The sequence below is a fragment of the Rutilus rutilus genome (assembly GCF_951802725.1).
Source record: "Rutilus rutilus genome assembly, chromosome: 1".
Classification (NCBI taxonomy): domain Eukaryota; kingdom Metazoa; phylum Chordata; class Actinopteri; order Cypriniformes; family Leuciscidae; genus Rutilus; species Rutilus rutilus.
In genome coordinates, this window is record NC_140209.1 from 2359402 (window position 1) to 2377059 (window position 17658).

The 17658-nt window shown below is 43.1% G+C and overlaps 2 protein-coding genes across 3 annotated transcripts; both read left to right on the forward strand.

Moving 5' to 3' along the window:
* The first annotated feature begins 1866 nt into the window (after positions 1-1866).
* LOC311301576 (uncharacterized protein) lies at positions 1867-6677 on the forward strand. 2 transcript variants are annotated; one of them, XM_084426825.1, is made up of 6 exons: positions 1867-4046; positions 4436-4750; positions 4848-5459; positions 5793-5852; positions 5998-6078; positions 6190-6677. In XM_084426825.1, exons 1-6 carry the CDS (start codon positions 3986-3988, stop codon positions 6243-6245), a joined length of 1185 nt encoding a protein of 394 aa, XP_084282951.1. In that variant the 5' UTR covers positions 1867-3985; the 3' UTR covers positions 6246-6677. The 2 variants fall into 2 exon arrangements, with proteins under 2 accessions (XP_084282951.1, XP_084282952.1); XM_084426826.1 differs by lacking the exon at positions 1867-4046 and having other exon boundaries at positions 4166-4750.
* A 4593-nt stretch (positions 6678-11270) lies between these two features.
* LOC311299255 (uncharacterized protein) lies at positions 11271-17556 on the forward strand (the record flags this gene model as incomplete). Its single annotated transcript, XM_084422737.1, has 8 exons — positions 11271-11453; positions 13012-13157; positions 13362-13633; positions 13743-16128; positions 16487-16592; positions 16974-17027; positions 17102-17173; positions 17539-17556. The coding sequence occupies 8 exons, from the start codon at positions 11271-11273 to the stop codon at positions 17554-17556; spliced, it is 3237 nt and encodes a 1078-aa protein (XP_084278863.1).
* Between the last annotated feature and the right edge of the window lie 102 nt (positions 17557-17658).

Below are 17658 nucleotides of genomic sequence, written 5' to 3' on the forward strand. Positions count from 1 at the left end.
TGCGCGCTGATCCTGCTCAGTGCATTGCAGACATCTGTGGAGGAGAGTGTGATCGGTGGGTGGTCAGCTGAGGATTTGAGCTTGGTGGCAGTTTCTCTGTTGTCTCTTTCAAAGCGAGCATAAAAGTCATTTAGCTCGTTCAGGAAGTTGACATCAGTGGCTGCGGGGGTGGAGTGAGAGGGTTTGTAGTCACTGATGGCCTGAATGCCCTGCCACATGCGCCGAGGGTCAGCGTTGGAAAAGTGTCCCTCTATCTTAAGCTTGTAGCAGTGCTTGGCCTCTTTGATGCCCCTTTTCAGATTTGCTCTGGATGTGCTATAGGCTTGTGCATCTCCTGATCTGAAGGCAGTATTGCGTGTCTTCAATAGGAGTCGCACTTCCCTGTTCATCCATGGCTTCTGATTTGGGTATGTGGTGATCTGCTTCTGGGTTGTAACACTGTCAATGGTGGTATTAATATAATCCAGTACAGAGGAGGTGTAGCAGTCAATGTCCGTGTGAGAGCCACTGGTGGCTTGAGAAGCAAACATACTCCAGTCTGTGTGTAGAAACCTTTCCTGGAGTGAGAAATCTGCCCCCGCAGGCCACACCTTGATGGTCTTCACTGATGGCTTCACGCGATTGATCAGAGGTGCATATTTGGGGGTGAGGAACAAAGAAAGGTGATCTGACTGTCCCAAGTGGGGGAGGGGTGTCGCGACGTAAGCTTCAGCCATGTTTGTGTAAACATGGTCTAAGGTTTTGTTTCCTCTGGTGTGACAGGAAACATGCTGGTGAAATTTCGGTAGCACTGACTTTAAGTTTGAATGATTAAAATCACCCGCAACAATAAACGCAGCTTCCGGGTGAACGGTCTGTTGTTTACTGATGGCTGCGTGAAGTTCTTTCATAGCAAACTTGGCATCAGCATCCGGGGGAATATAGGCTGCAGTTATAATAGTGGAAGTGAACTCCCGCGGTAGATAAAAGGGTCTACATTTAACCATGAGAAACTCAAGGTTAGCTGAACAATGTCTCCCAACAATAGCAGAGTTTGTGCACCAAGCTTTGTTAATGTAAATGCACAATCCACCACCTCTGGTCTTACCGGAGCCATGTAATGTTCTATCCGCCCGGAATGTATGGCGTCCCGCTAGCTCAATAGCGTTGTCCGGTATTCCGCTGTTTAACCATGTTTCCGTGAAAATTAGAACATTACAGTTCAAAAGTCTCTTGCTGTATGTGATGTTGAGTCGAATCTCCTCCATTTTGTTCAACAGCGACCGTACATTGGCAAGGAAAATGCTGGGTAAAGAGAGCCGGTGTGGTGTTAGCTTTAGCTTAGCTCTTAGTCCTCCGCGCTTCCCCCGCCTTTGTTTACGATCTCGCCGGCGCCTGCGAGCACTTCCGCCCGGCCGGGCAGAGTGCATAGCCTCGGGTGATCTGGCGATCTCAGGAAGGAGTCGAAGGTTGTCCATAAAACTGTCGGAAATTCGCAAACCAATATCCAAAAGCTCACCTTGGGTGTACGATGTTAAGGCACAACTGTTCTGGACGAACAGACCCGAAATGAGCAAGAAAAATACTGCTAAATTACAGAATCTGGAGAGACCGCGAGCCTCGCGATGTACTCGCGCCGCCATCTTGGATCAGAGAATGCATGAATAAATGCATGAATGCATGAATGTTATAAATGCATGAATGTTATATTTATATATATATATATATATATATATATATATATATATATATATATATATATATTTTTTTTTTTTTTTTTTTTTTTAAATACATATTATTATAAGTGTTTACAACACGTATGATAAATAAATGTTGCTTGCCCACTAGAGGGAGACACAACATAAGGATGGAAACTATGAATGGCATTAATCACATTGATCTAGTTCATTTTTATAACTTATGGTGTACTGACAGAATTGTTTTATACAATTAGTGTACATAGAATCTGTGAAATGCCTCTGGATTATTAAATGATAAAACATATATATACACATATATGTTATATTTATAAGTATTTCTACCATAAATGGTGCACTTATTATAAATGTTGTAAACACTGATTTATTTTTCACACAGGTAAAGGATTCACACAGGTAAAGGATTCACACAGGTAAAGGATTCACACAGGTAAAGTAATCAGCAGGTTTATTTGCAGAAGTATGTGATCGCAGCGATGGAAGCAGGAGAGTAACTGATGAATACAGTGTTCAGGATAGATGTCTGTTCTGAAATGGAGATCGAGGCAATGACTGAAGACGGATGAAGGAAGCAGATGACTGAAGACAAGTTGTTCAGGTAGGTATCGTGCAGGTAAGGAGTCAGGTAAGTGCATGCAGGTGAGGGCCAGTGAGGATGATGGGAAATGTAGTGAGGAGGTGGTGACTAGCTGGTGACCGTGACAAAGTGCACCATAAGTGAGTAAAAACCCTCACCATTTATCCGGGATTGGGACCGGCACTGACATCGCACTACTTTGAGTAATGTCAGAGGCTGGGTTAAAAAATACTTTACATCTAAAAGAGTGAAGTGAACTTTTGAACAAAAGAAATGGACTGGGGCGTACTCGTCCAGCCACTCGAGATCTAACCCCTCCCCACGGCACGATTTACAACTCAGTCCACAGTCAAATACTCCTGATCAACGGGGATGTTCTGCAGAGCCTTCAATAAAACCACTTCCTGGTCTTCTCCGTTAACAACCATTTTCCAGCAGAATGGCTTTATATTGGCCGGCTTGGAGGAATGATTGATGCGGCGGCCAGACGTGTCTGCTAGTGGGTGACAGCTGCAAGGGAAGGTGTGGGCATCAATGCACAGGCCTTTCTCCCCAGATTTACAAAGGTACCCTGCCTCTTCCTTCAGATCCTCCATCATAGCTCTCCCCTCAGATGCTGTGATGATGACCTTGCCGTGGTAATCACAGACAATGTCACCACTAAAAAGTTTCTGGTCGCAACCACTCCTGTAATTAGGAAAACATTACATTTCGAGTTACTGAATATACTTTGCATGTAGACAAACGTTTCAGGATTTAATTATAGTTCTTGGTGCAGTTAATGGCTGTTAAAAGGTACAATTTACATTTTTGTATTTTCTTGCCTTGAAAATAACTGAAAGGTTTTCTTACCGAAACCTTTGGGAGGACCACAATCTGTAATAGCAAGACCTGTCCAGGCCTGCTCAGCCACACAGTGCTGCACATGAGGGTCGGTTTTTTGGAGGCTGGTCCGAGACTTAACCTTTACTTCTATAGCGCTTTTTACAATCCAGATTATTTCAAAGCAGCTTTACAGTGAAAACAGGAAAATAATGCAACAAAGTTTGTTTCCAGAAGGAAATAGCGTCAGTCCAGCTTAAGTAAGTTCAGTGAGGGTTCATTTTTGTTGTAAAAAAGTTATTAATTTAGTTAATTTATATACATAGCCGCTCTGGAGAAAACTGTGATGTCATCGTTAAGCTCAGTTCAGTTCTCATATAATGGTGTCAATGCAGGCAGATCAATATTATTGTTGAATATTAAATTAAATTCCCCCAAATAAGAAAGCCAAGGGCGAAAAAAGGTGAAAAATGTGACAGCCTTTCTTTAAGCTCAATCTTTAACCCTCCCCTCTTCCTTCCTGGATGATCAGGATTGCTTCTGAGGCGCAGGGTCCAGCATTATCTTAGGCCCAGGGTCTCTGACGCTTAGGAGGGAAGCGTTTAGACTGATGAGTGTGTGTCGACGCTCACTCAATACATTACATGGGGGTTTTGTAGAGGAAAGTTGAGTGTCACTCAGAGTCAAGACCATTAAAGGCCACAGATCAAAATCCCCAGTGTTAAAATACACAGTCTATATATGTCACTATATGTCACTATATAGCAATGGATTTAAACACTCGGTTGCTCAGATGAGGGGAAGTTAATAACCACAGGAGGAGCTGCTGATGTTTAAAGGAGGAGCTGTAACTATATATAATGAAGAGGAAGACTGACAGAAGCAGAAAATGGCTGATAAGTGTGATCTGTGTGTGCTGGGACTGATCATTCTCTCTTCACTTCTCACAGGTAAAGAAATCTGTATTTTCTCTAAAGACATTTAGTGGAATTAGTCTGGAAAGAGTTCATTTGAACATGCTCAGTTTATTCTTGCACACATTCACGTTGTGATCTCAGAGTTGTGTATTGATACACACAGATCATACTGTATTATTCCTGATACTGGACATAGTGTCACTCAAACATCTGATGATGAAGAATTATCTTCATATTAAGAGTGTGTCAGTGATTTGAACAGCTCTCTGATAAAGACTAATAGTTTATTCTGGAGAGTGTGTTGTTTGCTTTAAGTCAAGAAAAATACTATGATTTAAAACTTCTGCTTTTTATGCTGGTGTGTTTTATGTTTCATTTATTAATATATATCATAATGATCACTGAGATATACTGTGTTTCAGGAACCAGTGGATATGATCATGTGTTCATCAGTTCTGGTGAAAATGTCTCTCTGTCCTGTAATAAAGCTCTTTCTGACTACAACTCAACTACATGGTTCTACAAGAACAGATTCAGAAATCCAGTAGTTGAACTGATTACTGGAGGGATAAAGAATAAAGACTCAGAGAGACATGAGAGACTGAGTCTGGAGTCTGACTGCTCTCTGAACATCAAGAACGTCACAGGAGAAGATTATGGATTATACAGCTGCGAACAATATGTGAATGGAGAACCACAAGGACCTGATGCTTATGTTTTTCTGAATGTTATTCATGGTAAGTTTATGATTATGTGGTCAATTTAAAAAGGGCAGATTCTCCCTTTAAACTCAGATGATGATTGAAGAGTCTGTGATTTGTGTCTTGTGTTCAGTTTCAGTGTCTTCATCATCATCATCATCATCATCATCATCATCACCATCATCATCTTCATCATCATCATCACCATCTCCATCATCATCATCACCATCATCATCATCATCATCATCACCATCATCATCATCATCATCATCATCATCATCATCATCATCATCTTCATCATCACCATCATCATCATCATCACCATCTTCATCATCATCATCACCATCTCCATCATCATCATCTTCATCATCATCATCTTCATCATCTTCATCATCATCATCTTCATCATCATCATCATCATCATCATCTTCATCTTCATCCTCACAGACTGAGATCAGTCCAGGCCGCTCTGTGACTCTCTCCTGTCAGTTGTATTCATATGTATTCTCCTGTGATGATTTGGTCAGTTCTGAGGGATTAAAGCTGTTGTGGGTGAATCAGGCTGGTGTTGATCTGAAGACAGACTCCAGATATCAGATATTATCATCATCATCAGATCAATATCGCTGTATCCTCACTCTGACTACAACACTCCTGAATGAAGATGACAACAGAGAGTGGAGATGTCAGCTTACTCTCAGAGATCAACTCTTGACCTCAGTCAGATACACTGTCAAGTATTCAGGTGAGAAAACACTCTTTTGGAGTTGTAAAATATTAGTGGTCAAAGTCATAAACTGCATAACAATCCTTATTCCCAATATTGGCCTCCTACATGGGTCATACATGATATATTGGTTTTAGGAATTAATAAAATAGTTTCATAAGTTTGTAGACTTCATAATGGCGATAGTCATTGTCCTCCTGACAGCTTGAGAGTGAAGTAAGAAGATAATAGATGACAGACTCGTGCACATATTCATCATTTCTGTGATGTGAAGCTCCAGTATTATGTGATGATGATGTTGTGTATATGTGGCATTATGTGTTGAACTGAACTAACAGACGTGATCCACAGATCCAGCTGATACAGCATCAGAAACTGAAGTCAGTGTGACTGCTGGATCATTATACAGAGGTACGACACGTTCATTTATACTGACAGCTTTATAACATTAAACTATCAGTCAGTCTGTAAATGCTTCATCAATAACTGTTGATAGTTGAATACCCTTGACTTCAGTCATGTACAGTTTCTCTTCTTCCTCTCATGTTTCCTGCAGTGATTGTGATTATTGTTGAGATGGCAGTGTTTGCTGCTCCTACTGTGATTCTTCTTCAGATCATCTGTGCAAGAAGAGCTGGTGAGTTTTGAGCCGCACACAATCTGATGATTCACACTCATCTGATCTGGAACAATCTGCAATCATGATAAAAACACATACGAGAGGTCAGTCAATGCTTTTATTTTGCAGGGAGGAAGGACTCGAAGCACCCAGAGGAAATAGAGATGCCGACAATATTAGAATAAAATACTGATGAGTTTAGAGCCAATCTGCAGCAATATTTACAATAGCAAAAACTTACAGAGGATTGTTCATTGTTTTATTTTCTTCTTCTCAGAAAACTGAGAAAAAACTCTGAGCACTTATAGTGACATAATCAAGTTTAGATTCAAATGTTTGTTTTTTTACATATAAAAAGCCAGATTTATTTTCATTTATATGGATGTTATGGATATATTTGCCTATTCTCATTCTCTTGCGCTTCATATGTAAACTGCTTTAAATATAATATTAATACAGTAATGGACAGACTCAGACTGTATAATCTCTCTCTGTTCTGTGTGATGGAGCTGATTTGAGGATTCTTGGTTCTTGTCTGTTCATTCCTGTTTTTAGCATCTTTTTTTCATTTTGAATGATTGCTATAATTTTCTTAATAAACCTCTGCAGTTGTGTTTAATAAGTCTCCTTTCCTGAGATGTTTGTTAGGAATATGTTAATTCCCCTTCATGAGCTGGTAATGTATCTGTAAGTCCACTGAAGCGAGTTGTAGTTGAGAAGCCGCTTCAATAACCGAGAGCTAGATATTGGGTCTTAAACACCTCACGACACCCTGAAGGACCCACTGAGAGGTCAGACTTGAAGCACTGTTCCTGAGATGCTCTTCTTGGTGGTTAACTGTAAGCAGCAGACAGATCCAGCAAGAGGAGAACTGAGGATTCGGAGGCTCCTCTTGCCAGTCTCAGAGCTTCAATAACCGAGAGCAGGGCCGTCTCAGTTTAGTGGCGCTTCTGAAGCCAGACTGGTTGTTGTCCAGGAGGATGTTCTGTGTGAGAAATGTAGATAGTTGGTGGAAAACGACTCGTTCAAGTGTTTTAGCAAAGTGGTCCAGAAGTTCAGGGAGGCGGAAGTTAAATCAGTGGTGCTTGAGAAATACATCCCAGATCTTCCAGAGCATTTGTAGTGTTGATAAAGCAGTCTGGATCTGATATATTTCTCAAGGCTGGAGAGAGTAAAGCAGAACGCTATAATCCATGTGTAGAAACTGTGTTCAGAGCAGATGTGTGTTGAGATAGTGTGGTTAACAGTATACGCACGTCTCAGACGTTTCACACGTGTAAAGCAACACTTCACTGTGGGACAGTTTCACCAACAGCAACTCTAGCAGAACTTAAACACTGAGTTGGTCAGAACAGAGGAAGTTAATAACCACAGGAGGAGCTGATGATGTTAAAGTCTTTACAAAGTGGACTTTACAAATGCTTACATAATATAAGCATTTTAGAGCTTATAATATGAATAATGCTCAACGTTAAGTATGAAGTAAATGAATAATGATCATAAACAACCGCTAACAAATCTGGATAAACAGAATCACACAAGAATTAGACAAAATACAAATCTAGAAATAAAAGAGCAATGAACTAGACTCTTACCTGTCATCCCTATTTATGAGCAAACACTGGAAGATTACATAAGCTTGAATGATTGCAGCTCATGAATGCTTTAGACTACAGTCCTAGCCATGGTTTCTTTTAAAGGAACACTCCACCGTTTTTTGAAATAGGGCTTATTCACATTCTTTCATACATTTAGATAGGTGGGTAAATGCATATTTGTCTCAGTGCATGCATTGTTTTAGTTTGACAGGGTCGGCGCTAGCTTAGCTTAGTACAATGAATGGAATCCTTTGTTGCCAGCTAGCATGTCCTGAGTAAAAGTGATAAAAAAATAAATAAAAAACACGTAATTACTTCTTGTGGCCTGCGTATTCACAACGAGTACAAATAGCGATGCAGATTAACACTAGGTGATTTCTTAGGCAGATATTGACTTGGGACTATATTATGGGGAAGCACAGGCGAAGCACTGCTACTTGGGCTCAGAGATATCACGCAACACATGAAATCCCACGACTTCCTTCAACATACCGGTGTGAATAGTAGCTGCCTGACTATTTTCCCAACAGTACATGAATGGTGATGAACATGGCTGATTTTGTGTGAGCCAGAACCATACTCATGTGCTCATGTGCAAATGCAGGTTTATTTTACCAAGCTGATGCTAATAATTACTTTACAATACTTTTAAAATCTGTTTTATAATTCAGGAGTCATGGATAGTGGAAACCTTTTCAGTAACTAATTTTATCAATAATAATTTCAAGGTTTTACTTCTAGAGTTTAATGGCATGCAGGAAACTGCTAAAATAAAGAAGTGAATCTAACAGTAATGCAAAGAATAGCCTATAAACTGTTCAGAGCAGATGTGTGTTGAGCCAGTGTGATTAACAGTATACGCACTTCTCACACGTTTCACACATGTAAAGCAACACTTCACTGTGGGACAGTGTCACCAATAGCAACTCTAGCAGGGTTTAAACACTGAGTTGGTCAGAATAGAGGAAGTTAATAACCACAGGAGGAGCTGATGATGTTTAAAGAATGAGCTGATATTTATTAAATGGCATGGTTGAATTCTAATGTAGAATGTGGTCTGTTATTTCTTGATAATTGTTTTTAAATCAATATTTTGTGTCAAATTACTGATTTATTTGGTAGGTAGCCATGTAATAAGCGGGATAATGTAGAGCGAGGCGGTTGTTATAGCGAATAACAACCCCTTCAGGATGATTCAAGCTCCGCTTCGTCTGTCAGGGTTGTATTCGCTATAACAACCGCCTCGCTCTACATTATCCCTTACTTAATGAAGAGGAAGACTGACAGAAACAGAAGATGTCTGATAAGTGTGATCTGTGTCTGCTGAGGCTGATCATTCTCTCTTCACTTCTCTCTGTCAAGGTTCTGTCACTCGTGTCACCCGCCAACAAAAAACTGCTCATTAATCTCTGGTTATTATGATATATTCTCACCAAATATTGGGTTCAATCTTTTTGTCAACTTGTTTTCTTTCAATTAGCACAGCTCCATCTATATCTGTATCTATCGTCTTGGATCTGAGCTGATGCACCTCAGTGTTTTTGAGCTGAATGACACTGTAAAACCTTGCTGTAAAAAAACGGCCAAATTCTGAGAGTGTCATACCATTTCCATTAAAACACTAATATACCATAGAAAGTAATGTATTCTGGGTAATATTTGTTGATATAGAGAAAGTAGCTTACAGGAAGTTACTGTGAATTAGCAGCGCTCAAAGTCGACACTCAGAGGCTGTGTTCCAGATCACACCCCATACCCTCATCATTTCTTTCATATATGTCCAAAAGTTCTTGTTGAGAATGAACAGAGGTTTAGATGTTTTATTGATAATAAAAGTCACCATTATGATGATCGGTGTTTGTGTTAGTTGGTCTCTTCACCCTTGACTCTTCAACATTAGCTTTCCTCTGGCTGCTGTGACAGTGTTGTATGACCCCATTGTGCTGGAGAGTAGAGCCTGTGCTTCAGTCCAGCAGAAGATCTAGAAACAGTGATGATTTGCTGCATGTGGTTTTATTTAACAGGCGGTGACTGTGTAGCTGCTGATCCAGTGGAAATCTCTGTATTTAAAGTATTTTTAAGTGGACTCAAATTAATTAAGTTCACAGTAATAATATGCTCACATTATTGGCACAGTACTCAAAGAAAACAAGTTGACAGAAAGATTGAAGTGCTAGGGAGTTGTTCAATGCAAACATTTGAATGCATTTTTCTTATGCCAAATATTCCTCAAGTCTTTCTCTTGTGAAATGAACAGTGTGTGTTCAGGTGAAGGAGTGTGTGTGTGTGTGTGTGTGTGTGTGTGTGTGTGTGACTGTGAGTGAGTGAATGTGTGTGTGTGTGTGTGTGTGTGTGTGTGTGTGTGTGTGTGTGTGTGTGTGTGTGTGTGTGTGTGTGTGTGTGTGTGTGTGTGTGTGTGTGTGTACATGTTTTTCTATCCCGGTGGAGACTTAAACCTGAATGCACGCAGACTCATGGGGACTCGTGTCACTGTGGGACCTAAAGTGAAGAATAATTGTGTAGGGGTAGGGTGTGTGTGTGTGTGTGTGTGTGTGTGTGTGTGTGTGTGTGTGTGTGTGTGTGTGTGTGTGTGTGTGTGTGTGTGTGTGTGAAGAGTAGTGTAGGGGTAGGGTGTGTGTGTATGTGTGTGTGTGTGTGTGTGTGTGTGTGTGAAGAGTAGTGTAGGGGTAGGGTGTGTGTGTGTGTGTGTGTGTGTGTGTGTGTGTGTGTGTGTGTGTGATGGGTAGGTTTAGGGGTAGGGTTAGTGTGTGTGTGTGTGTGTGTGTGTGTGTGTGATGGGTAGGTTTAGGGGTAGGGTTAGTGTGTGTGTGTGTGTGTGAAGAGTAGTGTAGAGGTAGGGTGTGTGTGTGTGAAGAGTAGTGTAGGGTGTATGTGTGTGAAGAGTAGTGTAGGGGTAGGGTGTGTGTGTGTGTGTGTGTGTGTGTGTGTGTGTGTGTGTGTGTGAAGAGTAGTGTAGAGGTAGGGGGTGTGTAGGGGTAGGGTGTGTGTGTGTGTATGTGTGTGTGTGAAGAGTAGTGTAGGGGTAGGGTGTGTGTGTGTGTGTGTGTGTGTGTGTGTGTGTGTGTGTGTGTGATGAGTTGGTTTAGGGGTAGGGTTTGTGTGTGTGTGCGTGTGTGTGTGTGTGTGATGGGTAGGTTTAGGGGTAGGGTTAGTGTGTGTGTTTGTGCATGTGTGTGTGTGTGAGATGTGTAGGGTTAGTGTAAGGGACAGAATGTACAGTTTGAACAGTATAAAAACCATTAGGTCTATGCAGAGTCCCCACAAAGATAGCGAACCAGACGTGTGTGTGTGTGTGTGATGTTGTGCAGCAGCTGCTCCACGTCTCTGATATTTAATACACGCAACAGATGGACACACACGTGCAGCATCACTGTCTGCTATTGTAGAGCGAGCCAATGGGATGAGTGTGTGTGTGTGAGAGAGAGAGAGAGAGAGTGAGTTTAGTGTTCATCTCTAACTTAATCGACCCTCATCTGCTGCTCAGGTAACACACGTTCCCTCTCACGGTCTGTCTCTTCGTGCGCTTGTTTTCTGCTGTTTTCTGCGCGTTTGAACCTGCATGTGTGTGAAGGCGATTAAAGATTACCCATGATGCCCCTGGCTGATGCTGACGAGTCCGTGTGCCCGAAGTTCCAGCCCAACATCTTCGACTCCACCCGCTGCCACGACTGCTTGCGACAGAAACACCTGCACAACACCTGCAGCGGCGGCGAGCACGCGCCCGGGCCACGCGCTTCTGACGCGCACAGCGACGAGAAAGACACCAGCGCCAAGGTGAGACGCACATAGCGACACACACACACACACACACACACACACACACACACACAGAGATAGCGACACACACAGATAGTGGCACACAGACTGCAGACTGATGCTCGAAACTGTTGAACAGAAACTAGGCATGCAATTTACTGCACAATTGTGTTTGGTTTGGACTCTGTAATAATGACAGATGCAGTGTGTAATAAATTAGAGTAATTAATTCAAGTAATACAGGAGAGTGGATGACGTGCGCGCGCACATTCTCATTATTAATGAATGAAGGCGGATCATTTTCGTCTCTTTGCGGCATCAGAGTAACACAATACATTCACAGAGAGACTTCGACAGCTGAACACTGCCGTAACTGACAGAAATATATTATTGGGTGGCTGCTATAACACTGGTAAAAATTATATGTTGGATTTACTTAAAATATATATGCACCTTTTTTTGCATCACACTTTTAAAGTAATTTTTTCAAAATTGGAATAATTTCAATTAAAAGTAACAAGAAAACCTTTGTGTATACTTAAATATTTGAGTTCACTCAACATTCTTTACTTAAAAATATATGTAACGCGATACAATCTACTAAGTAATGTTAAGTTAACACAACTTGCAAAAAGAATGTTGAGTGAACTCAAATATTTAAGTACATATAACAAAGTTTTTCTTGTTAATTTTAAGTAAAGTAAAATTATTCCAATTTGGGTTTACTTAAAATATGTTTGCACCATTTTTGCATCACACTTTTTAAGTAAATCCAACACATCATATTTACCAGTGTAGGGTGATCAGTGTGTTTTCTTCCTGCATGGCATGAAAATGTCCTCTTCTGGTCTGTAGATGTGGCTCAGGTTCTTCCCTCAATGTACGTCTGTTGGATTTTTTCACCTGTTTTCCGTTCCGGCTGGTAAAATGGTTTGTCTGATCCCTCAGTAGAGTAACATCACTGTCCTCAACAACATCACAGATTTGAGGAATCATTCATGTCTGGAGGTTTTCAAGAGTTAGCCCTATCAGCACCAGTGATGATGACTGATCTAGCATTACCAGTGAACACGTGATCCACTCTTTGATCCATTAGAGCTGTTAAATATTGCCAGACAGAAAAGAGTTAACACGTAATCATGTTTATCATCTGAGAAGTGTTCATCCGTATATTTGACGAATACTGATATTTCAGCTGCTGATTATTCACTCATCTGAAATAATAATGAGAAGAAAAGCCACAAACCAGACAGAGTTACAGCCGTGAAACCCTAAACCCGTACAGTGTGTGTGTGATACTGCATGTGAAGTGCTATTTTAGTTGCTTAATTTCCTCAGAAATCTCCAGTTAACAAGACCTAGATCTAGTCTTATTTTATTTGGAGCAAAACATGTCTATTAGTGATAAAGAACCGCTAACATTACTAATGCTGAAACCTTGTTTTCTATTAGCTGGATTCACAGCATCATTCTCTTCTGATGCCTTAAAGTTCCTTCAGAACATCATGGGTTACACAGATGGTTTCATTGGTAATGCTCTCTCTGATCGGTTGTGTGTGTTCCGTCCACCAATCAGGAGGACTCAGATGTGCTGTCAGTGGTCAGCAGCTACTGTGATGTCAGCAGAGGGGGGCGGGGCTTTGAGGAGAGCTCCCTCTGCATCTTGAGTCCCGACTGTGACCTTTATCTGTGTGACGGAGACGACGACCAAAGCTCAGACAGGTAAGCCTGCTAAAGAGCCCCTGCATGCTACTCAGTTTTGAAATGGAGTCTATGCTGTTGTTATGATATTTATCATGTATTATAAGAAGTTTTTTAAAACTTTGCATTGCATACTTTGCTCCAAGAATGTGTTTTTGAGGATAAAAGGGTTGAGAGTGTGCTGAGTTCTGGCCTCATTCTTTCCGTATGCAACTTTAATCCCAGTCAGGGTGACGATTCTGTGTACAGCAGCTCTGCCGGTCCTGAGGAATACTCCAGCCTCCTTCATCATCCTCCATCCTACCGTAGAATGACCCGCTTGGATCCGCCGCCGCACCGGACGAGCCCCCGTTCCTGGACAGAGGTGCCTCAGAGTCGCCGGGATGGCTTTGGCCAGATCGGTTTTTCTCACGGTGAGGAAAACACCAATATCCAGTTACCATCCGAGCAGCTTGTGGTGTTGTTGGGATGGTCAGAGTGGCAGTTTGAGGTGTCAGGTGGAGTCGGGTTGCATGGGCTTTTCCTGGGTGCTGCGTCATGGTGCATGACTGCAGGGTATCAGTTCACATATTAACACAGGTCATGATCTTGTCTCTCTGTCTGTAGGCAGCGTGAAGGAAGGAAGGGATCGGGAGAGTGGATATTTCTCTCTGGGAAGGGCTGCTGGGAGCAGAGCTCTCCGTGATCAGAGTCCCCCTACTCCTTATCGGCATTCTGAGAGAGGGCATCCCCTGCCTAGCAACAAAAGCCCAGAACCCAAAGCCGCCATTCCATTTCGGAACCCGGATCTAGGCGTCCCCTCGGAAAGGAGAACCTCAGAGTTCCAGAACCCCGAGCAGCTCGCAGAAGACTATCCTGCGCAGTATCCTCCAGACCCGCTGGATCTCAGCATAGAGGTCGAGGCCCTCGCCGGTCCCCGAGCGCTGAGTCCCACCCCGTTTAAACAAGCTGAATCGATCAGCTCCTCTGGCCGAAGAGGTGGACGAAATCCCCACACGTCTCCCTTACGGCATCCGGGAACGCTCAACTCTTCCCAAAGAGGTTCCGCCCTCTCGCGTTCCTCTTCTCCCTCCCGTAGTACCTCCCCGTTCAGACGGGCCGAGTCCAGCTCCTCTCTCAACACGGTCGGCTTTCGGCCTAGCAGTGTTTCACTCGGACAAGATCGGGCATCGCTCAGTCCGGCACGGAATAGTTACTCTGGAGGTGTGCAGAAAAACCTCCGATCATTAGCGAGCACCGTAGGCACCCTCAGTAATGTCAGTAAGTCTTACGTGGACCTGAGAGGCTCTTTACAGAAACCCGATACCAACAGCTCCTTCGCTGGGTCTAGAGAAAACCGTGGAAGCTTGTCGCCTTCCAGACGTAGTTATGAAAGTCCTGCTCTTAGGAAAACTGAAACAAAAAGCCCTTTGTACGAGCGCAGTCATGACAGACAGAGTTCCTCCCCCTCAGTGAACCGATTTGATTCAAGAAGCCAGTCCCCTTCCAGACGGAGTTATGAAGGTCCTGCTCTTAGGAAAACTGAAACGAAAAGCGTTACATATGAACGCGGTCATGAAAGGCAGAGTTCCTCCCCTTCAGTGGGCCGCTATGATTCAAGAAGCCAGTCCCCTTCCAGACGGAGTTATGAAAGTCCTGCTCTTAGGAAAACCGAAACAAAAAGCCCTTCATATGAACACAGTCATGATAGACAGAGTTCCTCTACCTCAGTGGGCCGATTCGATTCAAGAAGCCAGTCTCCTTCCAGACGGAGTTATGAAAGTCCTGCTCTTAGGAAAACCGAAACAAAAAGCCCTTCATATGAACGCAGTCATGATAGACAGATTTCCTCCCCTTCAGTGGGGCGCTATGATTCAAGAAGCCAGTCTCCTTCCAGACGGAGTTTTGAAAGTCCTGGTGTTAAGAAAACTGAGACGAAAAACACCTCGTACGAGCGCGGTCATGACAGACGGAGTTCCTCCCCTTCCTCAAAGGACCGCTATGATTCAAGAAGCCAGTCCCCGATGGGGAGGCCGGAGACAAATGGCTCATCAAGTCAGATTCGAGAGGGTCGACGCAGTGCGTCTCCGGTCAGGAAGGGCTACGGAACCCCCAGCCAATCAGACAGAAGATCTGTGTCTAATGGGCGGAGTTATGACAGAAACAGCCCCTCCCCATCCAGGAAAAGTTATGAAACGCAAAGCCAAACCACAATGAAGACTCCAGAAGCAAAGAGCTCCCTTCACAGCTACAACCGAGACAGCCGACACTCTTCCCCAAGTAGAGGTCCACAGCGAAACCTTGGCTCATCATCGCTTCGTAAGTCTGAAACGAGCCAGTCCTCATCAAACCGTGGCCCCAAGAGCCGCAGTCCCTCCCCCTTAAGGCGGGCCAATGACAACCCAAGCCAATCTCTTCCCCGTAAGTCAGAGATGTCTACATGTATGTCTACACTGAGGCGTGACATTGCAGACCACATCCCTCTCAGGAACACTGTGAGTGACAGAACTGGCTCCACCTCTCATGTAAGAAACTCCATAAGTAACCATGATTCAGCCCCTTCATCAGGCCGCTGGAGAGGCTCCACCCACTCTCTCAACAGCCAATCAGTCTCACGCAACTCCTCCCCATCACGACACAGCACTGAGAAGAAACATATCAGCTCCTTTCCCAAATCTGTCCCTGTTGCCTGGGAATCGCCACAAGACGGAAGCAAGAAGAGCAGCATGAGGAAAAGCCAAGAGGTGCAAAGCTCCACGCCTAACAACCGGCGAGCGCCGAGCCGACAAAGAAGCCCCTCCCCTCCGGTCCAAAGACACACCTCTTCCCAGAGCTCCATGGACTCGGAGTCAAGCCATCTATCCGCCGGCTCATCAGGTCTCAACCGGGAAGAATATGCCATGATGGCTGACATTCCCAAGGTCAAAACGGTCTTCCAGAGGGAGGGTCCGAGCCAGCTGGGGGGGATCGAGAGCCGTCAGAAACGAGAACTTTCCCGCTACAAACCGGCCAGGTGCGCAGAAAATATGTGGTCTTCTCAAAGTCACACAATGTAAAAAAAGAGTAGAGAGTAGCAAAGCCATATATATATATATATATATATATATATATATATATATATATATATATACTTTATATTTATATTTATTTATATGAGTTGGTCACATTGGGCAAACAGAAAAACTAACCGATTGATGCCGATATTTGAAAAATGCCAAATATCGGCCAATATATCGGTTGACCACTAATGTAAACGCCAGAGTATGTGTCGAATATTGTGAATCAGATTGCACAAGGGTTTAGTCATATCTTCAGACTCATGGTAGTGATGAGCTAGTGACCCGGGTGAATCTGTGTTTGTGTGTTTCCAGTCACTCCCAGAGCAAATCTCCTCACTGGGAATGGGACGAGCTAGAGGATGAAAGAGACAGTGGTACACTATCAAGAGCTCACTCGTCCAGCTCCTTGCACACACTGGTAATACACACGCCATTATAGTTATCACTCTAGTTATTATAATAGTTGCCATTGTTGTTATCGTTCTTGATGTTACCGGCTTCAGAATAATTATAGGTCAGATAGAGGTCATATGTATATGCCACATTCCTCATTAAAATATTGCACAGATCCTGTCTGCCTCCTGCTGATGACACTGCACTCAGTGTAGGGGAAAACCACACACCCTTGTACTCTCCAGTGGTTAAACCCAGCCAGCATGAGTATCTTATCCTGAAAGACATCAAAAACCAAACACACACACACTGTTTGCACACATGTCTGCCCAGGTCCATGATCATGAACCTGTGTGTCTCATGCATTATATGTGTGTGTGTGTGTGTGTGTGTGTGTGTTTGACAGAGAGCGAGCAGTCCGGTCGAGGAGCAGCCGTCCAGATCATCCGGACAGAAGCAGGTACAGTCACATCTCTGCAGAAACACTCGAGATCCTTCACCGCTTGATTACACCAGTGTGTGTTTGTTCTGCAGAAAGCACACAGACCCTCAGTGTATTTCTCCTGCAGCGTGGATCAGACTGATGAAGAACCAATGCAACAACAGGCACGTCACTCACACTCACACACACTCACAGGGATCATTCACACACAAATAAAAACCCTGTCATCATTTACACACCATTGTTGTTCCAAACCCGTTTGACTTTTTTCTTCTCTGGAACACAAAAGGAGATGTTATAGGCAGAATGACAGCCTCAGTCGCCATTCACTCTCAGTGCATCTTTGAACAGAACTGATTAAATCAACATCTACTTTCTGCCATACGGGTTTGGAACAACACGAGGGGGAGTAAGTGATTAGCGAGTCATTTTTGGATGTACTTCACTTTATGAGTCATCTTTTAATCTTAATCTTTTTTTGCTTATTTGACTTATTTTAACTTTATATTCATTTTTTGTTATGTTGGAGTGGACGCTCGAGTATTGAGTTCTCCCCATTATTTTAGTAATGTGTTAAACCACCATAGCAGGTTTTACTGTGCGAGTATTGTTTGCGCGCTGCTGATTGGTTGCTGTACTGCGCTGGGCG

Excerpts from the sequence above, each read along its gene's own strand:
- LOC311301576 (XM_084426826.1), top strand. The coding sequence starts at position 4,366 with ATGCTGGTGTGTTTTATGTTTCATTTATTAATATATATCATAATGATC. Across the intron at positions 5,460-5,792 it reads ATACACTGTCAAGTATTCAG|ATCCAGCTGATACAGCATCA; the intron begins GTGAGAAAACAC and ends CGTGATCCACAG. Across the intron at positions 6,079-6,189 it reads CATCTGTGCAAGAAGAGCTG|GGAGGAAGGACTCGAAGCAC; the intron begins GTGAGTTTTGAG and ends TTTATTTTGCAG.